Source organism: Schistocerca gregaria, chromosome 3 (assembly GCF_023897955.1).
Source record: "Schistocerca gregaria isolate iqSchGreg1 chromosome 3, iqSchGreg1.2, whole genome shotgun sequence".
NCBI classification, from domain to species: domain Eukaryota; kingdom Metazoa; phylum Arthropoda; class Insecta; order Orthoptera; family Acrididae; genus Schistocerca; species Schistocerca gregaria.
The window spans coordinates 880242112-880260929 of record NC_064922.1 but is presented as its reverse complement, the minus strand read 5'-3'; the positions used below and the strand labels follow the sequence as shown (position 1 = coordinate 880260929).

The window sequence follows — 18818 nt, the reverse complement described above, 5'->3', positions numbered from 1 at the left end:
AAGAATAATGACACCTTGCACAAAAGCTTGTGTATTTTTGTCACTACTACATGTGTGTGTTTGCCACTCAATGTTCAGTTACAAGTGAGGGGTCTTTTTTCCTCATTTCTATTTGGTAGAAGTCCTTATAGTTTTCTCATGACATATATATTTATTAGTACTGCCAATTTTATGATGTTTATCATACATAATATTTGGGCTGGGGGTGAGAGTTAAACTTCATGTTTGTGACTGAGGCTACTTTGTGTTACAACCTTGCAGTTAATACTATACATGTGTAATTCAACATTACTTACCTTCAAGAATATCCCCTTGAGAAATGCGGAGATGGCCTGGGAGACTAGAGCTGTAGTTCTCAAGACACACAACAGCTGTCCCAGGGAGAATGACAGAGTTGTTCGTAGTGTCACTGTTGGCTGTGCCAACTCCAGAACTATCACTGATGATGTCACTTGTATCACCCAAGCTCTTGTCTGTTGTGAAACACATCTCTTTAGAATATAAATAAAATGGAACCATAACATGGACATTAACCAAATAATTTGTAAAACAGAATTAATTTGGTTGCATACTGCAGATCTACAAAACACCCAGAATTGGTATCATATCAAGGAAATACACCTACACACATCACTTGATAACACTAGTTTACTCTCTTTTAGGCAGTGTGAAATATAATGGTGATATAAGAATTTTTTAATTAAAATTTCTTAATTGACTAAAAAACACTGTCTTAATGTCACCCTACCCCCCCCCCACCCCCCCTCTCTCTCGTAGCATCTGAGATTAGAGTCGGATAAGCATCTCCATTATGTGTTCACACTTACTAAATTAATCTGTGATTAAACATGTTTCTCTTCTTTGGATCTTCTCTACTTCTTCCATCAATTCCATCTGGTACAGGTTCCCTACTGACGAGCAATACTCAAGTATTGTTCGAATGAGGCTCTTGTTAGCTGTAGTCTTCATGGGTGGCCTACACTTCCTGATGGTTCTTCCAATGAATCTAAGTCTGACACATGCATCATATGCCTGCAAGCATTTTATCATACATTAATGGATCTTTCTGCCAATTTATCCACAATATGTTACTTTTGTTTATGTTTAGGCTCAATTGCCAATTCCTGCGCCAACTGTCATTTCTTTGCAGGCCTTTCTTCATTTCACAACAATTTCCTAGTGTTACAACTTCTCTATATACTGTAGCATTATCTGCTGAATATACTGATATATTGTGAAAAGTAATTGCCCTATAGTGGGTCCTTGGGGTACACCAAAAATTACTTTTATATCTGAAGATTTGTCTTCTGCTAAAAATGACCTGGAATAGTTTGTTTGCTAGGAACTCTTCAATCTAATCACAAAGCTGGTTTGGTATTATGTGTACTCATATTTTGTTCCCTAAGTGACAATGAGGAACTGTGCTGAATGCGTTCTGGAAGTCATGGAGTACTCTATCAACTGAGGTGTCATTATCTGTTGTCTTTTGGCAATGGACAGAGAGACCAAGATGGGTTTCACATCAACATTATTTACTGAATCCATATTGATTCCCACAGATGGAATTGTCAGTCTCAATTCAGGTTTTGACTTAGGCCAGTAAGAAAGCAGTTTAGTTTGACTAAGTTTTTTGCACGTTCTGTGGATCATATCTTCAGCAGCTCACATAATGAGGAACAAGTCACCAGGTTTACACATAATATACATTTTCTATGCGAAAATGTGGATACAGGCTGCCAGTTTACATAACTCAATTTTTAAAATCTACAACAAAAGCTGTGAAGTGAAATGTAACTCAACTACATACATACTACATATTCAGAAATTCATCTATGGAACAGAAGGAGATGTTAAAGAAATGATTTAAATTTGTATTTAAAACTTTAATTATCTAGTGAACACCTTTGCTTCAAAAGGGCAATGGCCAAATATTTTTATGGCTGCATACTTTGCTACTTTCCTCGCTAGAGTAAGGTCAAGATGAGAACAGTGGAGGCTGTTTTTGTTCCTAGTGTTATGTTTATGAATGCTAATTTCTTCTTCAAAACTGTGTTTCATCTGCATCTACATCATACTCTACAAGCCACCTAATGGTGTGTGGCGGAGGATACTTTCGGTACCACTATCTGATCCCTCCAAACCTGTTCCACTCGTGAATAGTGCATGGGAAGAACCGGTAAGCCTCTGTATTGGCTCCAATTTCTCTTTCTTCTTGTGGTCAATATGTCAGATGTTTGTGGGGGGGGGGGGGGGGGGGGGGTGTAATATCTTGTCAGACTCCTACTGAACAGTGCCCTCCCAAAATTTCAATAGTAAATCTCTCTGTGATGCACAATGCCTCTCTTGTAACGACTGCCAGTGGAGTTTGTTTAGCATCTAGGTAACACTCTCTCACCAGCTAAATGATCCCAGACAAAACATGCCGCTCTTTGTTGGATTTTCTCTATTTCCTCTACCAGCCCTACCTGATAGGGATGCCAGATACATGAACAATACTCAAGAATTGCGCAAACAAGTGCCTTATAAGCCACTTCTTTCTTGGGTGAGTTACATTTCCTTAAGATTCTTCCAATGAATCTGAGTCTGGTATCTGCTTTTTCCACTACCTGTTTTATGTAGTTATTCCACTTAAGCTCGTGCTGGGCAGTTACACTTCGATATTATACCGCAGATGCTGTCTCCAGCTGTTTGTCATGAATAGTGTAGCTGCACAGTAGTGGATTTCTTTTCCTATGTATGCACAATATGTTACATTAATTTACATTCAGGGTCAACAGCCAGAGCCTGCACCATTTATCAGTTCTCTGCAGCTCGTTCTGCAAATTCTTACTGTCTTCTGGCTTTGCTACTTTGGTACTGACAACTGCATCATCAGTTAAAGAGCATCTGATGCTTTCTATTATATCAATTATATATAGTAAACAGCAACGGTCCTATCGCACTTCCCTGTGGCACTCCATATATTACCTTTACATCTGTTGATTTCGTTCCGTTAAGAGCGACATGTTGAGTTCTATCTGCAACAAAGTATTGAAACCAATCGCAAGTCTGCTCCGATACATCGTAAGCTTGTATTTTTTTCATTAAACAGCAATGGGGAACAGTGTCAATTGCCTTACTGAAATCAAGGAAAATAGCATCAACTTAAGCGCTGTTGTCCACTGTGCTGTGGCTCTCATGGAGGAACACAGCGAGGATCTCTGTTTGCGGAATCCATGTTGACTTTTATAGAGGAGATCTGTTTTTCATCATTCTTGAGCATAAAACATATTCCATAATTCTACTACAGATTTATGTAAACGATGTAGGTCGATAATTTTGTGGCTCTGTCTTATGGCCTTTCTTAAAAATGGCAATGACCTGCGTTTTTTCCAGTTGTTAGGTATCTTTCGTTGCTCCAGCAATCTACAATAAATTACCGCTACAAGGGGAGCAAGTTCTTTTGCACAATCTTTATAGAACCTTATAGGTATCTCATCTGGTCCTGACGCCTTTCCACTACTAAGTGATTGTAGCTGCTTTGCAATTACACGATCAGTTATCTCAGTATCTGCAATTTGTATAACAATTGAAAGGAAGGACATTGTTACAACTTCGGAAGACCGAATTCAGTATTTCAGCCTTCTCTCTGTTATCTTCCATTTCTGTGCCACTGTGGTCGCTGAGAGAATGAATAGATGATTTTGACCCAATTAATATTTTACATGCAACCAAAATATCTTAGGGTTTTTACTCAAGTTGTTTGACAACGTCTTACTTTCAAAATCACTGAACACTTCTCCCATTGCTCTCCTTTTGTTCATTTTTGCTTCATTCAGCTTTTGTTTGTCAGCCTGGTTTTGACTTGTCTTGAATCTGAGATGAAGTGGTCTCTTTTACGTAGCACTTTTCTAACATGGCTATTAAACCATGGCAGATCTTTCACATCCCTTAAAACCTTACTTGGAACATACTTGTCTAGGGCATATTGAACTATGCCTTTGAATTCTTTTCATTTGTTCTCCACATCTTCGTCCTCGTCACCAAATAATTGATGCTGACTGCTGAGATAGTCTGAAATTTGTATCCTGTCACCCTTACTGAGCTAATATATCTCCCTACCTTTCTTAACATTCCTTGTAGGACCCATTGTCATAGATACTGTCACAGCCTTATGATCACTGATATCTTCCTCTACTTTAACTGATTCAATAGATCCAGGTCAGTTTGTTGCCAGAATGTCTAAGACATTACCCTCACAAGTTGGTTCTCTAACTGTCTGCTCAAGGTAATTTTCAGACAAGACACCAGAACAATGCCACACGAATCCCTGTCTCTAGCTAGTACCAGTTCTGATGGCATAACACTCCCACTCTACAACTGGCAAGTTGAAGTCACCCCCTATTACAACAGCAAAATCAGGAAAATTACTAATGATGTTCCTCAAGTTCTGGCTGAAGCACTCTACAACTAAAAATCCTGACCCACATGATCTATAAAAGCATCCAATCACCATTCTTGACCATACTTTGATACTCCATTTCACACAGATTAATTCACATTCAAAATCCGTGATAAGCTCGCTAGATTTTATCCAATATTTCACTGCAATAAACACGCCACCACCATTAGCGACTAACCTATCCTTATAATGAACATTCCAATCTGAAATTAGGATTTCATTGTCATTGATGTCTAGTTGCAACCAGCTTTCTGTTCGTAATGCTATCTGTGCATCATAACCTTCAGTAAGTGATACTAATTCTGGTACCTTTCCTTGGATGCTCCCAGTTTACTAAAATCACATTAATCTTTTCTATCGCTGATCTGTGAGGACCGAGGTCACTGCGGCTGATTTAACAGGCAAATCGTCTTTGATCCCAAGGGAGGGGTTATCTAACCTAAAAAGCCCCATATGCACGCCACAAGTACTCTGCTACCCTAGTAGCTGATTCCTGCATGTAGCATACACCTGACCTATTAAGGGGAACCCTACAGTTCTGTACCCAATAGCAGAGGTCAAGAAATTCGCATCTGATACCGTCACACAGTCGTCTGGGCCTCTGGTTTAGACCTTCCACTCTGCTCTAAACCAGAGGACCACGATCAATCCTGCTACAAATAGACAGTTGCCTTCACCAAATCAGCCAGCTGCTGAAAGCAGCTGAGGATGGCCTCAGAACCTAAGTGGTAGGCGTCATTCGTGTCGACGTGTGCCACTACATCCAGCCGGTTGCACCCAGTGCCTCCTTCACATCACAGATGACATACCAATGACAAGAATACCCACCCTCTGTACTTGTCTGGACTGGGCAGGAAAATTGACTGCTGGCTCAACAGGAGAGGCATCCTGTGCCTAGGTATGGAATTACCCCAGAAAATTATTCCTCATAATATCCATGTGTGCAAAGTAAGCTAGACTTCTAATGCTTAAGCCACAAAAATTAGCAATTGGTCATAGGGGAGAAGTTGCTGAAATCTTGCCTTGTACAGAATTGAATGAAGGACATTTTCTTCTTAGTTAAGTGATAGACTGGTTACCAAGAACAGCACAATAATACTTTTCACTATTTCACTCAGTGCTTATTCTGTTGTTGTGATTCTGTTATGTTTGATTATGATTCTTTCATCATCAGCAAAAAGCACTAAGAAATTCTGTTCAACCTTTCCTGAACGTTAAAATGTTGCCACCACCCAACCATTTTTGACCATCCCAGCATGCCCAGATGTTTGTGACCCATTTTTCTGTAATATGACTGAATTATTCATTTTAAATAATTTATGAGGATTTACTCCACAAACTAGCAAGTTTTCAGTCTCTTTTGTGTGTGCCTGTCAATGACTCAATGCTTCTGCTACTCTGTGAGTGATTTCCACTCCTAAATTGTACCCAATTTTCCCAACACTTTCTTTATTATTTAAATTATTCATCAAGAAAATATCACATACCCTCTGTGATTGTAAATATTTGTCTACAAATGCCTACAAAGGCTCACAGTGCATTTATTATTCATCTACAGCCACTCCACTTCCCCATATATTATGTTGCCTTTCTATTTTACCATATCATTACTGCATTGACTCCTCAAGCACTGTAGTAAAAATCATTTGTTTTTTATTTACTCAATGGATAGGAGAAAGATAAAAGTTAATAAAACAGTATCTGTTACATAATATCCCATCAGTTACAAATTTTTTGCAAAAGTAGAAAATGCTTTTGACTTTTTGTTACACAATTTTTCTTACATCTACAAAAATTGAGCTTCTGTATCTCATGCTGACCTTTCTAAATATAAAGTCAATATACATGGTGTCCCAGGAGGAATAGTCAGTATTCAGGGACACGAAAGGGTTAATCATTTGAAGTAAAAGAGTCTAACATTGGCTCTCAAATGCATACCTTAAGATCTATGAACATTTCTTTATCTTTGATACTGTGAAACAAAGTCTCTTCTACTACAAGCTCTTTGCTTTCCATATTATGAAAGGTACCAGTATGGATCAAAACAAGAAAGAAATGTCCAGTGAACAGTAACTAAAGTGCGTACTTTATGAACTGTGAGCACTTGTTCATCTTCATTACTGTGAAACATATCCCTTCTTCCAAACAAGTGCTCATAGCTCTTAGGGTACATTTTAGACCACATGTTTACTAAATTCTCTTGCTACGAATAATCATTCCTGTCATATCTCTGAATACTGAGACTTCCTCCTCCCACACCCTTTTGCCTAACCACAGCTGTGTATTACCTTGAAATAAATTGTTGTAAAACATAAAAAAAGTTAGAAAAAGGGTATGACACTTATAATGTAGTAAATTCACAAACAAAGGTACACACAACAACTTCTTTCTAATATTCATCACATTTCTGTAATTATATGCACATCTTAGTGCTTTTTTACTTACCTGAATGTTCAGGAACCTGTACATAGCATTATTATTATTATTATTATTATTATTATTATCATTATTATTATTGTCATCATCATTACTGTTATTTCACTATTGTATTTCCAATGAACATACATATTCTGAGACATTGTTGAAACTTTCACTTTATTTTAAGCCCTCCAATAATGATCAGTATAGATATAATAACAATATTAGAATGAACAGGCATAATGTGTGAATCTGCACACAATATTCTTGTGTTTTTGCATTGCGTAAATTGCTTGCATACATGAATTTCTGAGCTTGAGTTTCAATTTAAAGAATCCTCATTCAGGATCAGTCAAAACAGAAGTTCATGTTAAACCATATGTAACAAAAAGGTAATTGTAGTCGGCTTTATTCACACTGAAACTGGTGTGCTGAAACACAACACGGGCCTGCCAACACTCGTTCTAAACATACAATTAGGAGCTTGCTGCAAGCTGTGAGGGTGAAGGAGCAAGCAAGCAGCCAAGCATACAGACGGTGGTGATGGTTGTGGTTCCTACCTGTGACATAGCTTGCACTATCTTCTGCACTGGGTTGCGTAGAGCCGCTACTCGTCTCACTCAGGCTGGACGACGCCGAGCTGTAGGGGGGCAGCGAGCGGTTCGAGGGGGAGGGAGAGGGAGGCAGCTCCAGGTTGAGAGGGTCTGCGGGAACCCTGCTTATCGAGGAGTGATGGTGGGGATGGTGGTGGAGATGATGGTGCTGGTGTTGGTGTTGCATCCCCCCACCCCCACCTGCACCTGCACCCGTTCGACGCCTGGGGTTGTACCGGGGGGGTTCTCGGAACGGGACTGCAAACACCAATTACACGGTCAGGTCTGAGCTAGGAGATTTTTTAACAGGAAGTGTAGGGTAAAACCTTGTTTTTATGTCCTACAAAACATGTCTAAAAGCTGGTGGGAAGATTAATACATTCATGTTAATTGCATATTCATTTACATAAATCACATATCAATAACTGTATTTAAATCTGGTTAATTTAGAGTATGATATAAATAAAACAGATATGCAGAGACTCTCCATCTCATAAAAATGAGCATCTTCTGGAAACTAAATATTTATTAACAAACAAGTGTTATTTAATTATTTTATTTCATTTAGTGTTTGCTGTAAATATAATTACACTATCAAAGTAATTTTTATACAATTACAATGTAATGAAGTATCCCACATTGGACTGTTATGAGATACATCGATGTTGAACTTTCAGACATGTTGTGGCATTGTTATGGAGATAAAGTTAGGCAAGGATGGGTGAGGCACAGTGACAATTAAGATATTAAGCACAGTAGGTTAGGGAAAATTTTCTCAGCCCTACTTTTGTTTCCATGTTCTTACTTTCATGATCAAGACCTAGTGTGAAAAAAGTGTCTTGTAAAAATACATGAAGTTAATAATAACTGAGTTTGTGTGTGTGTGTGTGTGTGTGTGTGTGTGTGTGTGTGTGTGTGTGTGTGTGGTTGGTTTTCTGGATTCTATTATTAGATGAAATAACTTTTTGTAATATGAAATAGGTATGCCATTTACTAAATAATGACCAGATATTTTAAAAGGCGCATTTTCTCAAACCTAAATGAGGTGCAATACAGGATCAATACTTGTCAGTAATGTCTTATTTTACCAATGACATCTGATACACTGGTATTTCTGAGAAGTTTGTAGCACTGTGGAGACAGCTGTGGTGTGCTGACCCACTACAAATAGACTTCAAAGTGTAAAATATTAGTATATATTCCTGTTATCTGCAGGTTAGTTTTGAGCAATTATCTCATACAACTACCTACATGCACCATGTAGTAGGTCTTCTCACACAAAACTGATGATTTTGAAATATATAACATTTATCCCATACTAACAACAAATTTTAATGAGTTTTTTAATACTTAGCTTCAAGCCTAGAAAGAAGCCTGATATCTAAGTTGACAGACAAATTATGCCCTTTAACCCTAATAAATAACATTTCTAATCTTTGTTTAAAACCCACATCCCACCTGTCCTTAAAGTGCTCTTGTAGCCTGTTAGTGACAGATACATGATCCTCTAAAAATATGACCAGTGAACTTAATCTAATATACTGACGCGTGAAAAGTTAAATGTACATAAATTCCTACACAACATAATTAACTTTTCTGAGGGACATACAGTCAAAATAAAATGTTTGCTGTAAGCTGTAGTTTTCTTCTCCTGTCACTGGATGAAAAACATTGTTAGAGTGTTACACATTTGGTTTAGAATGTAGTGTATCACAGTTACAAGGTCAAAAGGATTACGTCACACTTCACAAGCTACATTAATGTTACATACAGATCTTACAGAAATTCTGTTCATCTTTTAAATCAAGCAACAAGTAATAAGGACAAATACATTGTATGTTACAATATGCACAACCATCACCACCGAACTACCCCCAAACAGTCAGGAAATAGGAACAACAAGCTCTACACTACGTCACTACAACTAGCTGGGGTAGATAGTATCAAAGGAAGAAAACAATAAGGAAAAGCGGAAAAAGACAGCACATTGAAAGTTGAGTATGTTAATCAGAATTTTTAACATCTGAAAAGTGCAGCTGTTGCACTGAGTACAAACAAATAATTGAAAAGTTGCAACAGTAATGTTATAACACACTCTTTAACATAATTTTTATTTTCTCCCACTCACTTGTACCTCACAACTGTTTGTTAGTTATGATTCTACAAAATATTATCATTAAATCACACTGCATTGTATTCACAAGCTGTGCGCAGTGTGATGGTGTGTTGTACTGCCTTTCATTAGTTATGCCTGAAGCAAGAGAACCTTATTCCCAATGAATTTTGAGGTTTATAAGACCTCAACCAAATAAATATTATTTCCTAGTCTTTCACTTAATTGTAAGAGTATCTTAAAAGGAGGAAGAGCATCTCCTAACCAACTACCAAAATATGAAATACAGTAACACCATATGCCAGCATAGAATGTTTATCTGTGATTGTTCATGCCTATAGAAGAATCTTGATAGAACTTTTAGTGGTTAAACAATATTTTTCACACAGTAATATAATGTAGGGATGCAGGAACTTTCTTACTAATGACTTAGTAGCCCCAACTTGTCACTCTGCTCTGCTGTTTCAATATCATCTCTTCTGAGTACCATACATGATCAGGTTCTCCAATGCATTCCAAACTTCTGTTTGTGCTGTTGTTTTGCAGATCTAGTACCCCATTTTTTCATTTTCTCCTGATTCCCCTACTTATTTAAATGCTCTACAGTTCCTGGCAACCCCCTCCCCCCCTTTTTTTCACATTTCAAAATTTTTATCATTTTTTCCCATTCCTAATGCATAATCTCTTTCTGTACTGATTTCTCCTTTTCACTCGCACTTCATTACTTCCTTTCACTTTAACTCTCACCAGTTATTAAAAGTTTGTCATTAGTACTATTACAGATACGCATCTTAGCTGTCAGATTAGAGTTACCTCCAAATCATTTTCTGTATCCTCACAACAGTTTCTAGAGAAACATCATCTTCATTTCCGCAAATTTATTTAGCTGGTATCTCTTCACAAAGGAAGAATTTAAAAGTTTCAAAAGCAAGACATCCAGGAATTTCTTTTAATCTCTGTGCCCATCATCTTTGCTCCACCTGATCTTGGTTTGTTGGCTGACAAGGAGACACTCCTTGTCTTTTTCAATTATTAATAAAATTCAACATTTACTTTAATTTTCAACAAAATCCACTTTCTTTTAATGTGCACATCAACTAATATTTAATAGCACTGCATTTTTTTCATAGCAACATTCCTGTGTGAAATTTCCTCAATTTTCTTGCCACAACATGTTTGAGTGAGAGATCAAGGTCTCTGCATAATCATCTGTCATCATCGTCTGGAGTTGAGTGACCAACTAATATTGTGGTTGACTATTATATACAACAGTCATCTGCTCCAGATCATGGTAGCATCTAGCAAAACCCATGGATTTTGCATTTAGTCATCAAAGAGTTCTTGCTCGCCTCATTATAGGTAATGGAAAAGGCAGTTACACAGTATTGTTTCTTTAACAGCAATGTGCTGCTATAGAATAAGGTGCTTGCTGCAGTGGAGGGATGGTAACAAAGGCAATTTCCCTCTTTGAAAGGAAACAACTACATATTTCTTTGTAGCCTACCAGCACTGAGTGCCCTGCTTCCATCCCCCAGTTAGCAGACAGCAGCTGTCCCGTTTAAAGTTACTGTAATTTTCTGATATCAATAGGCTCCTTGATGACATAATCTTATGTATTGCAGTATGACAACTACTGATACATATTTTAATTTGCAGTGCTTTCTGCCACTATGATATCATGTTTGTCACTGTTGTAGATAGCCTTAATACAGGAACATTTCGATTTAGGTCCAACTTAAATAATCATGACAGGAGCATCTCTGATCTTTTATTTTGTGTATTATTGTATAGCCAACATGCCGCATTGACAGAATTGCTATCATGTTAAACCAAGAGAGATGAAGATGCATTATAAACTATCCAAGGGCACATTACCAATGAACACAAGAGATGAATAGTATGAGAAAACTTCAGACGTATGTAAGTGCATGATACATAGCTATTACAGTAAATCATCTAACAAAACCACATAAAAAAAGAAAAATAGCAAGTCAAAGCATATGAAAGAAAGCAGAAGAAAGAGAAAGGAAGAAAAGGGATTGGAGGGAGAGCACTGTATTTGTGATGTGTAAGAAACAAGGTACTGATTTTGTTGACTGGCGGTGTACATGTGCTTGAGATCAAGGTTCAACATATACCAGAGATGCTGCATCACAGATAGGCACAAAAACAGACTGTTACAATATAAGCTTTTGGCCATCAAGGCCTTTGTCACAAATAGACAAAACACACACACACACACACACACACACACACACATATATTCCATCCTGGATTTTCCATTGTTTGAGATCAACGTTCATTGGCTAACTGCCAGGCTACTAATATGAAGCTTTGGGGTTCAACCCATGGTGAATTCTAGGATTATATCTTCTGTTTATTATCTCTAAGTGAGTCCTAAGATTTTCATCTTCTAATTATAACTTCTGGCAATATTTCATAATGTGAGAAATGCCACGTTGCACTGCGGTTAAGACCCCATGTTAAGCTTTAGTTCAAAGGTCAGGTAAGTTACGAGCACACCAACTGCAACAGGACCATGCCTAGTGAAGCATTGTGGTATTCAAACCAACCTTTGGGCTGATGATAGCTTTACCATTACTTAACAGAGAGGGGGGAGGTTGTGTGTGTGTGTGGGGGGGGGTGGGGGGGGGGGGGGGGCGGAGAGCATGCACTTGTGCTGTTATACAACAGTGGTTTCTCTAAAGGTACATACTCTACTGCAGAGATTAATGACATGTTTGCCATGTACAAGTAAAATGTGTGGCGCCGTTAATGGAAAATGTTCAGCCAATAACAGAATGTTAAAGAACATATCAAGTACCCCAGCCTAAAGGTATAATGTAGGAAACTGTGCAAAAGTGCTGGTAAACCCTTCTGGCTATAAGGTCGTGACTATCATAACTCTTCTGTTCCTAACATATGAAATAGCAACATATCTCGCAACTCATTTACAGCCACATATTGGAAAAACTGACTCATATATAAAAGACTCACATCATTTTATAGAGAAAACTGAAGTGCTAACTCTGTCACTGGAAATTTGGAACATAAGGCTTTTCGAAAAGTAGTGCACAAGGACAGATATTTACACAAAAGCTCAAATCATCATCAACAATAAAAGAGAAGTGTCAGTAAAAGTCTTGTAGATACAGCAACAATGATTTGTATGCCAGAATACCTGGATGCAGAATTAAAACATGTGAAGCAGGCTTTCGAGAAAAATGGATACTTGGGGAAGGAAGTACACAGAATTCTATCACCAAATAATGAAAAGGACAAGCATGAAAATTAACGATGGAGAATACAGTTTTTCTTATTTTTATTAAAAAAGTAATAGATCAGATCAGAAATATTTTACAGAAATATGACATGAGACTGATTTTTAGACCAACGAAGCGCTCCAATCTGTAAAGGATAAACACCTTCCTCTGCCAGATGTTGTGTACATAAAATTCTGTGTACATGTGGTAAAGTTTATGTTAGAACAACCATGAGAAGCAGAATATATGACTAAAGAAATACAAAAGTTTTCGCCAACTAGGGAAAATGGAAAAATTGGCTGTAGCAAAGCATGCTTTTCATTCAGGAAGTCACAAAGTGAAGTATCCCGAAACAAAAATTTTATTTACTATGACAATCTATTACCCATGGATGCTTAGAGGAACCACTAAAATATATAAACATAAGGATAACTTTAATAGGAAAGAAGAGACCATGAAACTTAGCAACATGGAGACAGTAGCTCTGCAGAGACGCTAAACAGTTTTTTATCTTTGGCAAGACAACAATCGCTGGTTAAGTTTTATCTTGGACAAGGATCATTCTGCTTATCACGGGTATCTCTGGCCATGCCCCATTTTCTACAGCATATATATATCACTCTCTGATGTCTGACCCATCTGTCGACAAGACTCAGTGGAGGAGCAATGCCTCTGAAGATGTCTGGATAGTTCTGGATGAAACAATAGGAACAGAAAGTTTACCAGCAGCAATCAACACATAGTATTTGTGGTTTTATAAAATGTCACCATTCCTTCTAAAGAGTGTTTGAGTTGTATGAATCAGGACTTAAATTATGTAATATGTTATGCAGTATGAAGTACAGTGCATCAACTACTTCTGCCGGCTGGATTCCTTCTTACATCTACACCCATATACTACACAACTGCCAGTTGTACCACACATTAATGTTTGTAAGTTTGTTTTCACAGTATAGTTTGCACCTTTTCGTCAAGCATCTGCTAGTTCAATTTGTTCAGCATCTCTGTGAGACTCCCAAACATTAAACAACCCTGTGACCATTTGTGCTGCCCTTCTCTGTATACTTTCAATATCCAATTTTTCTCCTATCTGGTATGGGTTCCATATACTACAGCAACATTCACGAATGGGTCATTGGTAAGCAATCCCCTTTTTCATCACTGCTTTCCTCAAGAACCTTATCAATTAACCAAAGTGCACCAAATGTTATTCCTCATGAATTAGCAGCATGAAAACAATAACTATGGTAGCAGCTTGAATTAACAACTATACACAACAGACGTACATTCGAACAGTCTGTTGTGAGCAGGCAGTGTTAAATAGTAGATGTGTGACTGTAACGTGTCAATGTTGTTGTGTCACAGATTTCAATGGAGCAGCATCTCTAAATCAAGTGTTCAAGACATTCCCCATAATGTTCTGAAGAAGATTGTCCCACACACCCCATTTCCTGACAAACACAACAGCATCCTGATGTCCACCATGACTTGATTGAAATTGAAAACAAAGACAATCCTTTTCTGGAAAAAGTCGTAATGGGTGATGAGCTTCAGTGTAGCAATATAAACCTACTACAAAATGACAAAGTGTAGACATTCACATGAAGTGTCAACACTTACAATGATATAACCAAAATTCAAGGAACGTGACATGCAAGTGGAACAATTTCTAAAATGAGGACTTTACTGACAGTTTCACATGGTTGTACCAATTTAAGCTTCCCTATTTTTTTTTTTTTATTAATTCAGTCTCGAAACTTTTCGCGCTGATGGAGTAAACTATTATTTCAATTCATATCTCTACAATTTGTTACACCCAGGCACTTGTATGGGTCAACTGATTCCAATTGTGACTCTGATATTGAGCCTATACTATTGTATTTTTTAAAGTGCATAATTTTATATTTCTGAATCTTGAAAGCATGTTGCCAATATTTGTGCTGCTTTGAAATCTTATGAAGATCTGACTGAATATTTGTGCAGCTTTGTTTTAAGAAAGCATGTCACTGTAGAGAACTGCGTTACATGGAAAAGTTGGGTGCCTCTACATTTGTGTGGCTTTTTAATGAAAGTACTTCATCATAGAGGAAAGCAGTACGTGAAAAAGGTATGAAGTTGCTACTGATATTATCTCCCTGATCATAAAATACTATGTGAACAGCAAAGGCCCTAACACATTTACATGAGGCATGCATGAAGTTACATCTACAGCCCATCCAAAAAAGTGCTTAAAAGGAAGTTTACTCAGCTGTAGGGAAACTGAATAGAATTCCATAGCATCCTGCATCTTTGTTGAATTTTAGCAATTTCAGCTGTTTATGAATGCAACTGACACTTTGATATATCACATTCATCCTTGCAGTGGAGCGAGACTTAAACTGGGGCAGTACTTGTATCTTCCCCTTTGTAAAGGAACACATGAAAACAAAATTCAGCTTTTCTGGTTTTGCATTGCTACCATCAATTTCAGTTGTTGTATTGTAACAAAACGTTGGAGTCACGTGACAGCCATTACAATTGACTTGAATTTCCTTGGATTTTATGAGAGCTTTTTTGATAATATTCTGCTATGGTAGTCTTTGAACAGTCTTATTTTCTTCGTGAATGAAGTATGGTATTTGAATACTTGCAAAAGTATTCCAGTTTAGCTTTCTGGTCTATGTGTAATGTAATATTGGAAAAATTGTAACATGTTAGAGCCAAAAAGATTACGTCCCTAAAATTATCCTAGATTTTAAGTCAGCAATACTTGAAAAGCAATTTTTTCTGTAACAAAAATGACTCTTATACACAATGTTTACCTTAAGAGTTCATTCAATATACGCAAAAGGATTCCATTATAATTAAGCAAAATCATTATGTACTGTAAATTATTTAAGGACTAAAGGTAAAAAATCTCCAAACAGAAGAGGCACTTCATCATCAAAAAAACACACTAATGAGACTGAGACCTTTGAAAGCTTCTGGACAAATCCCTTTCTGAGGCCAACACACACACACACACACACACACACACACACACACACACACACACACACCCACACACACACACACACACACACACACACACACACACACACACACACACACACACACCACTGCATTATGCACGGAACTTGCAAAGTTTACAGTTTTGCTTGTATGCCTTTCTGCAGCTCAGCATTTGAACTATTTGGTGAACTGTTACCTTTATTCTTAAATTATTTGCATTTCCATCAGAACTTTCCAATACCACCTTTATGAAATGTTCAACTTATATCATTAAACTTTCAGCTATGAGAATCTTGAACATGTCTTTCTTGTCTGAGTATGCAGTATTTCAATATGTATTATACATACATAATAAATACTGAAATACTGTTTTCTATTAGTCTAAGTGAAATAAAGCACAGAGAAATCTAATAATGAAGTGCATGTAGATGGTTCTGGCAAATTTTATGTTGACTTTTGTATTTCCATGAGCTGTTACTGAGAAGGTTAAGAAATGTGGGTAGGAAGAAGAAACACCTCTTTGTTGTACTCATAAAATAATGGAAAATCACATCAATTTAACTATTAACAACAAGGAAAATGCACAACTGAATGTCTGGACCATTTTTAAAATAATACCACTGATTTTGTGCACCCGATTGTTACTTCAAGTGCAACAAGGCTCAACTACTTCACATCAGAAATGGAACAGCACTAATAATAGAAGGTGGAAACCAGTGACCATTCACCATTCATATAGGGTACCTTTGAAAGGGCACAGTCTATTTCCTTCCCCATCCCTCCCTAATCTGAGCTTGTTCTCCATCTCTAATGACTTTGATGTTGACAGAATATTACACTCTGATTTTACTTCCTTCCGTCTCCTTCTTTTCTTCCTCCCAGGAATGCCACGCAAGATTTGTGAACCAACTGGATAAAAAATACACAGTCAAAGAAGTGGATTGCAAAAGAAAACAAATAAGCAAGTCACTGTTCATCAGAACAGTACATTGGGCCAAAAAGGTATTTCAACATGAGAAAACTAAGGGATTTGAAGTACAAATGCTTGTATCTACATCTATATCTAAAGAAAGTTTTGGTTACAAAATGTTTTGAATCCAATGAAGACTTTGTAGTTAACTGTTAATTGGTATTTTGCAGTCCTTCCAGAATTTTGGGGGGGAGACTACTCACTAGAAAAATGTTAGGACACAGTGTATTGGCAGAAACAAAGTCTTTAACTCCCAGAACTTTCATCAAATTTTTGTATTAAATTTCACAAATGTTGTACTAACAACAAAACAAACTGAAAGTGAAAAAGATCTCAAGAAGACAAGGGAAGTAATGGAATTGGGTAAGGAGCATCACTCTCATTATATAATTTTAATGAGTCAAGTGCAGGTCTACCATTATCAGTTATTACAAAATTGAAATCAGTGCATCTCAACCAAACCATTTCAGGCTGAGTACAACAGTAGAGTCCTTGAGATACTAATTCAGGTTCCATAGCCCTGAATGTATATAAAATAACAAGCTTAAAACTTTATTAAACTTCCAATGTCTGCTCAGTCCTTGCCTTATAATATTTTCGAAGATAAGATTTTTGACTGGTTCTTCAAACAGCCATTTTACGAGATAGCAGAAGTATTTGAAATAAACATTACCGAAATTGGTTTTTAAGAATATTTCTACAAGAAAGATTTATGACTGGATGCTGAAACAGCCATTTTACAAGAAAGCACAACTATTTAAAATAAACATTATCAATATTACATTTTAAGAATATTTCTAAAAGAAACGGATTTTTTGTGAGGGTGAGAGGGGTGGGAGGAGAAAAGTGTGCAACGTTTGTGTTGTTGTTTGTTTTCCCATCCATCAACTTACAAGCTTTGTCTGTTAATAATGACCGGGTCCACAAACATGTTTATTACAGGTAATTGGTAAAGCCTATTAAAAGAAACCTACAGCAACAACATGCCAATGCTTTACTTCTGAAATTCACTCTGACTTTGTTCATGAAATAATGCTGTTGTTTCTAGATATCAACTATTGAATCAGTTGGGTACCCAGATATAAGTCACACAAATTTGGCACAGAACTCCATCAAAATTATGCTACACAAATAAATGATATTCTGAAATAATGAAAATATTATGAAAAGGATAGACTGCTACTCACCATATTGTGGAGATGTTGAGTCACAAACAGGCACAACAAAAAGATTGCTTGCATGAATGTGTGTGTTGTCTACTTTCAAAGAAGGCCTTTTGGTCAAAAGCTCATTTGTTTGGAGTATTTTTGTTGTGCCTATCTGTAACCCAATCCTGAATTCTCTATGGGTTGGTATTCTGAAGTCATTTTGTAATTACTATGCTGACAAAATTGTGTTTGCAGTTTCAACCATTTTTAATTAATCAATGAGAGGTTCAGCTCCTTATCTGCTCTGGGTCTTATTATTGTTTCACACTAAATTACTTTTATCTGTAATAGCAGTGTGTAACATTCTGGCTTTGCTATTGTTTGTTTTACACATTAAAATAGGTATACTCCTGGATGAATTAATTCTCTGGCCAGAGAAACATAAATAGACCACCACCTCTAATAGGAGCCTGTGTAGCAAAGCACTGTAGTGTTTTACATAACTTTCAGGTTTGTTTCATGAAGGTTTTATGCAATGTATTTTTAGGTACCTATATTACTATGTTGACAGGAGCTTACGCAAATATCTGAATCATTTCATATGTGACTGATCAAGATTAAAGCACCACTTTAACCATACTTATTCAAATACAATTTCAAATGCTCTTTGAAATACACTTTACAGAAACTGTTTGCTGAAAGGTACCCTTTAAGCAGATGACAATTTTTCTCAAGACACTAACATCAACTTGAGGTGTTTGTAACAGATGAATAATTTTGTAATGTTCTCAGAATGGACAACTTGATCCTAAATTGTTCTGGAAATAATGCATAACTTCCTTTTCAAAGTTTTTAACAGAGTTCATACTGCCAGTTACATG

General features: G+C 36.9%; 1 protein-coding gene across 5 annotated transcripts in view; it reads right to left on the bottom strand.

The window, feature by feature from the left end:
• LOC126354996 (protein shank) overlaps positions 1 to 18818 on the bottom strand; it is a 289319-nt gene that overhangs the window by 57521 nt on the left and 212980 nt on the right. For 3 of the 5 annotated variants that reach the window (XM_050005110.1, XM_050005111.1, XM_050005112.1), the window contains 2 exons: positions 7420 to 7710; positions 297 to 473 (listed from right to left, as the gene is read on the bottom strand). In XM_050005110.1, the coding sequence (XP_049861067.1) occupies positions 297 to 473; positions 7420 to 7710 (468 nt within the window). The remainder of the gene's footprint in view (positions 1 to 296; positions 474 to 7419; positions 7711 to 18818) is intronic. The other 2 variants (XM_050005113.1, XM_050005114.1) reach the window with 1 other exon arrangement.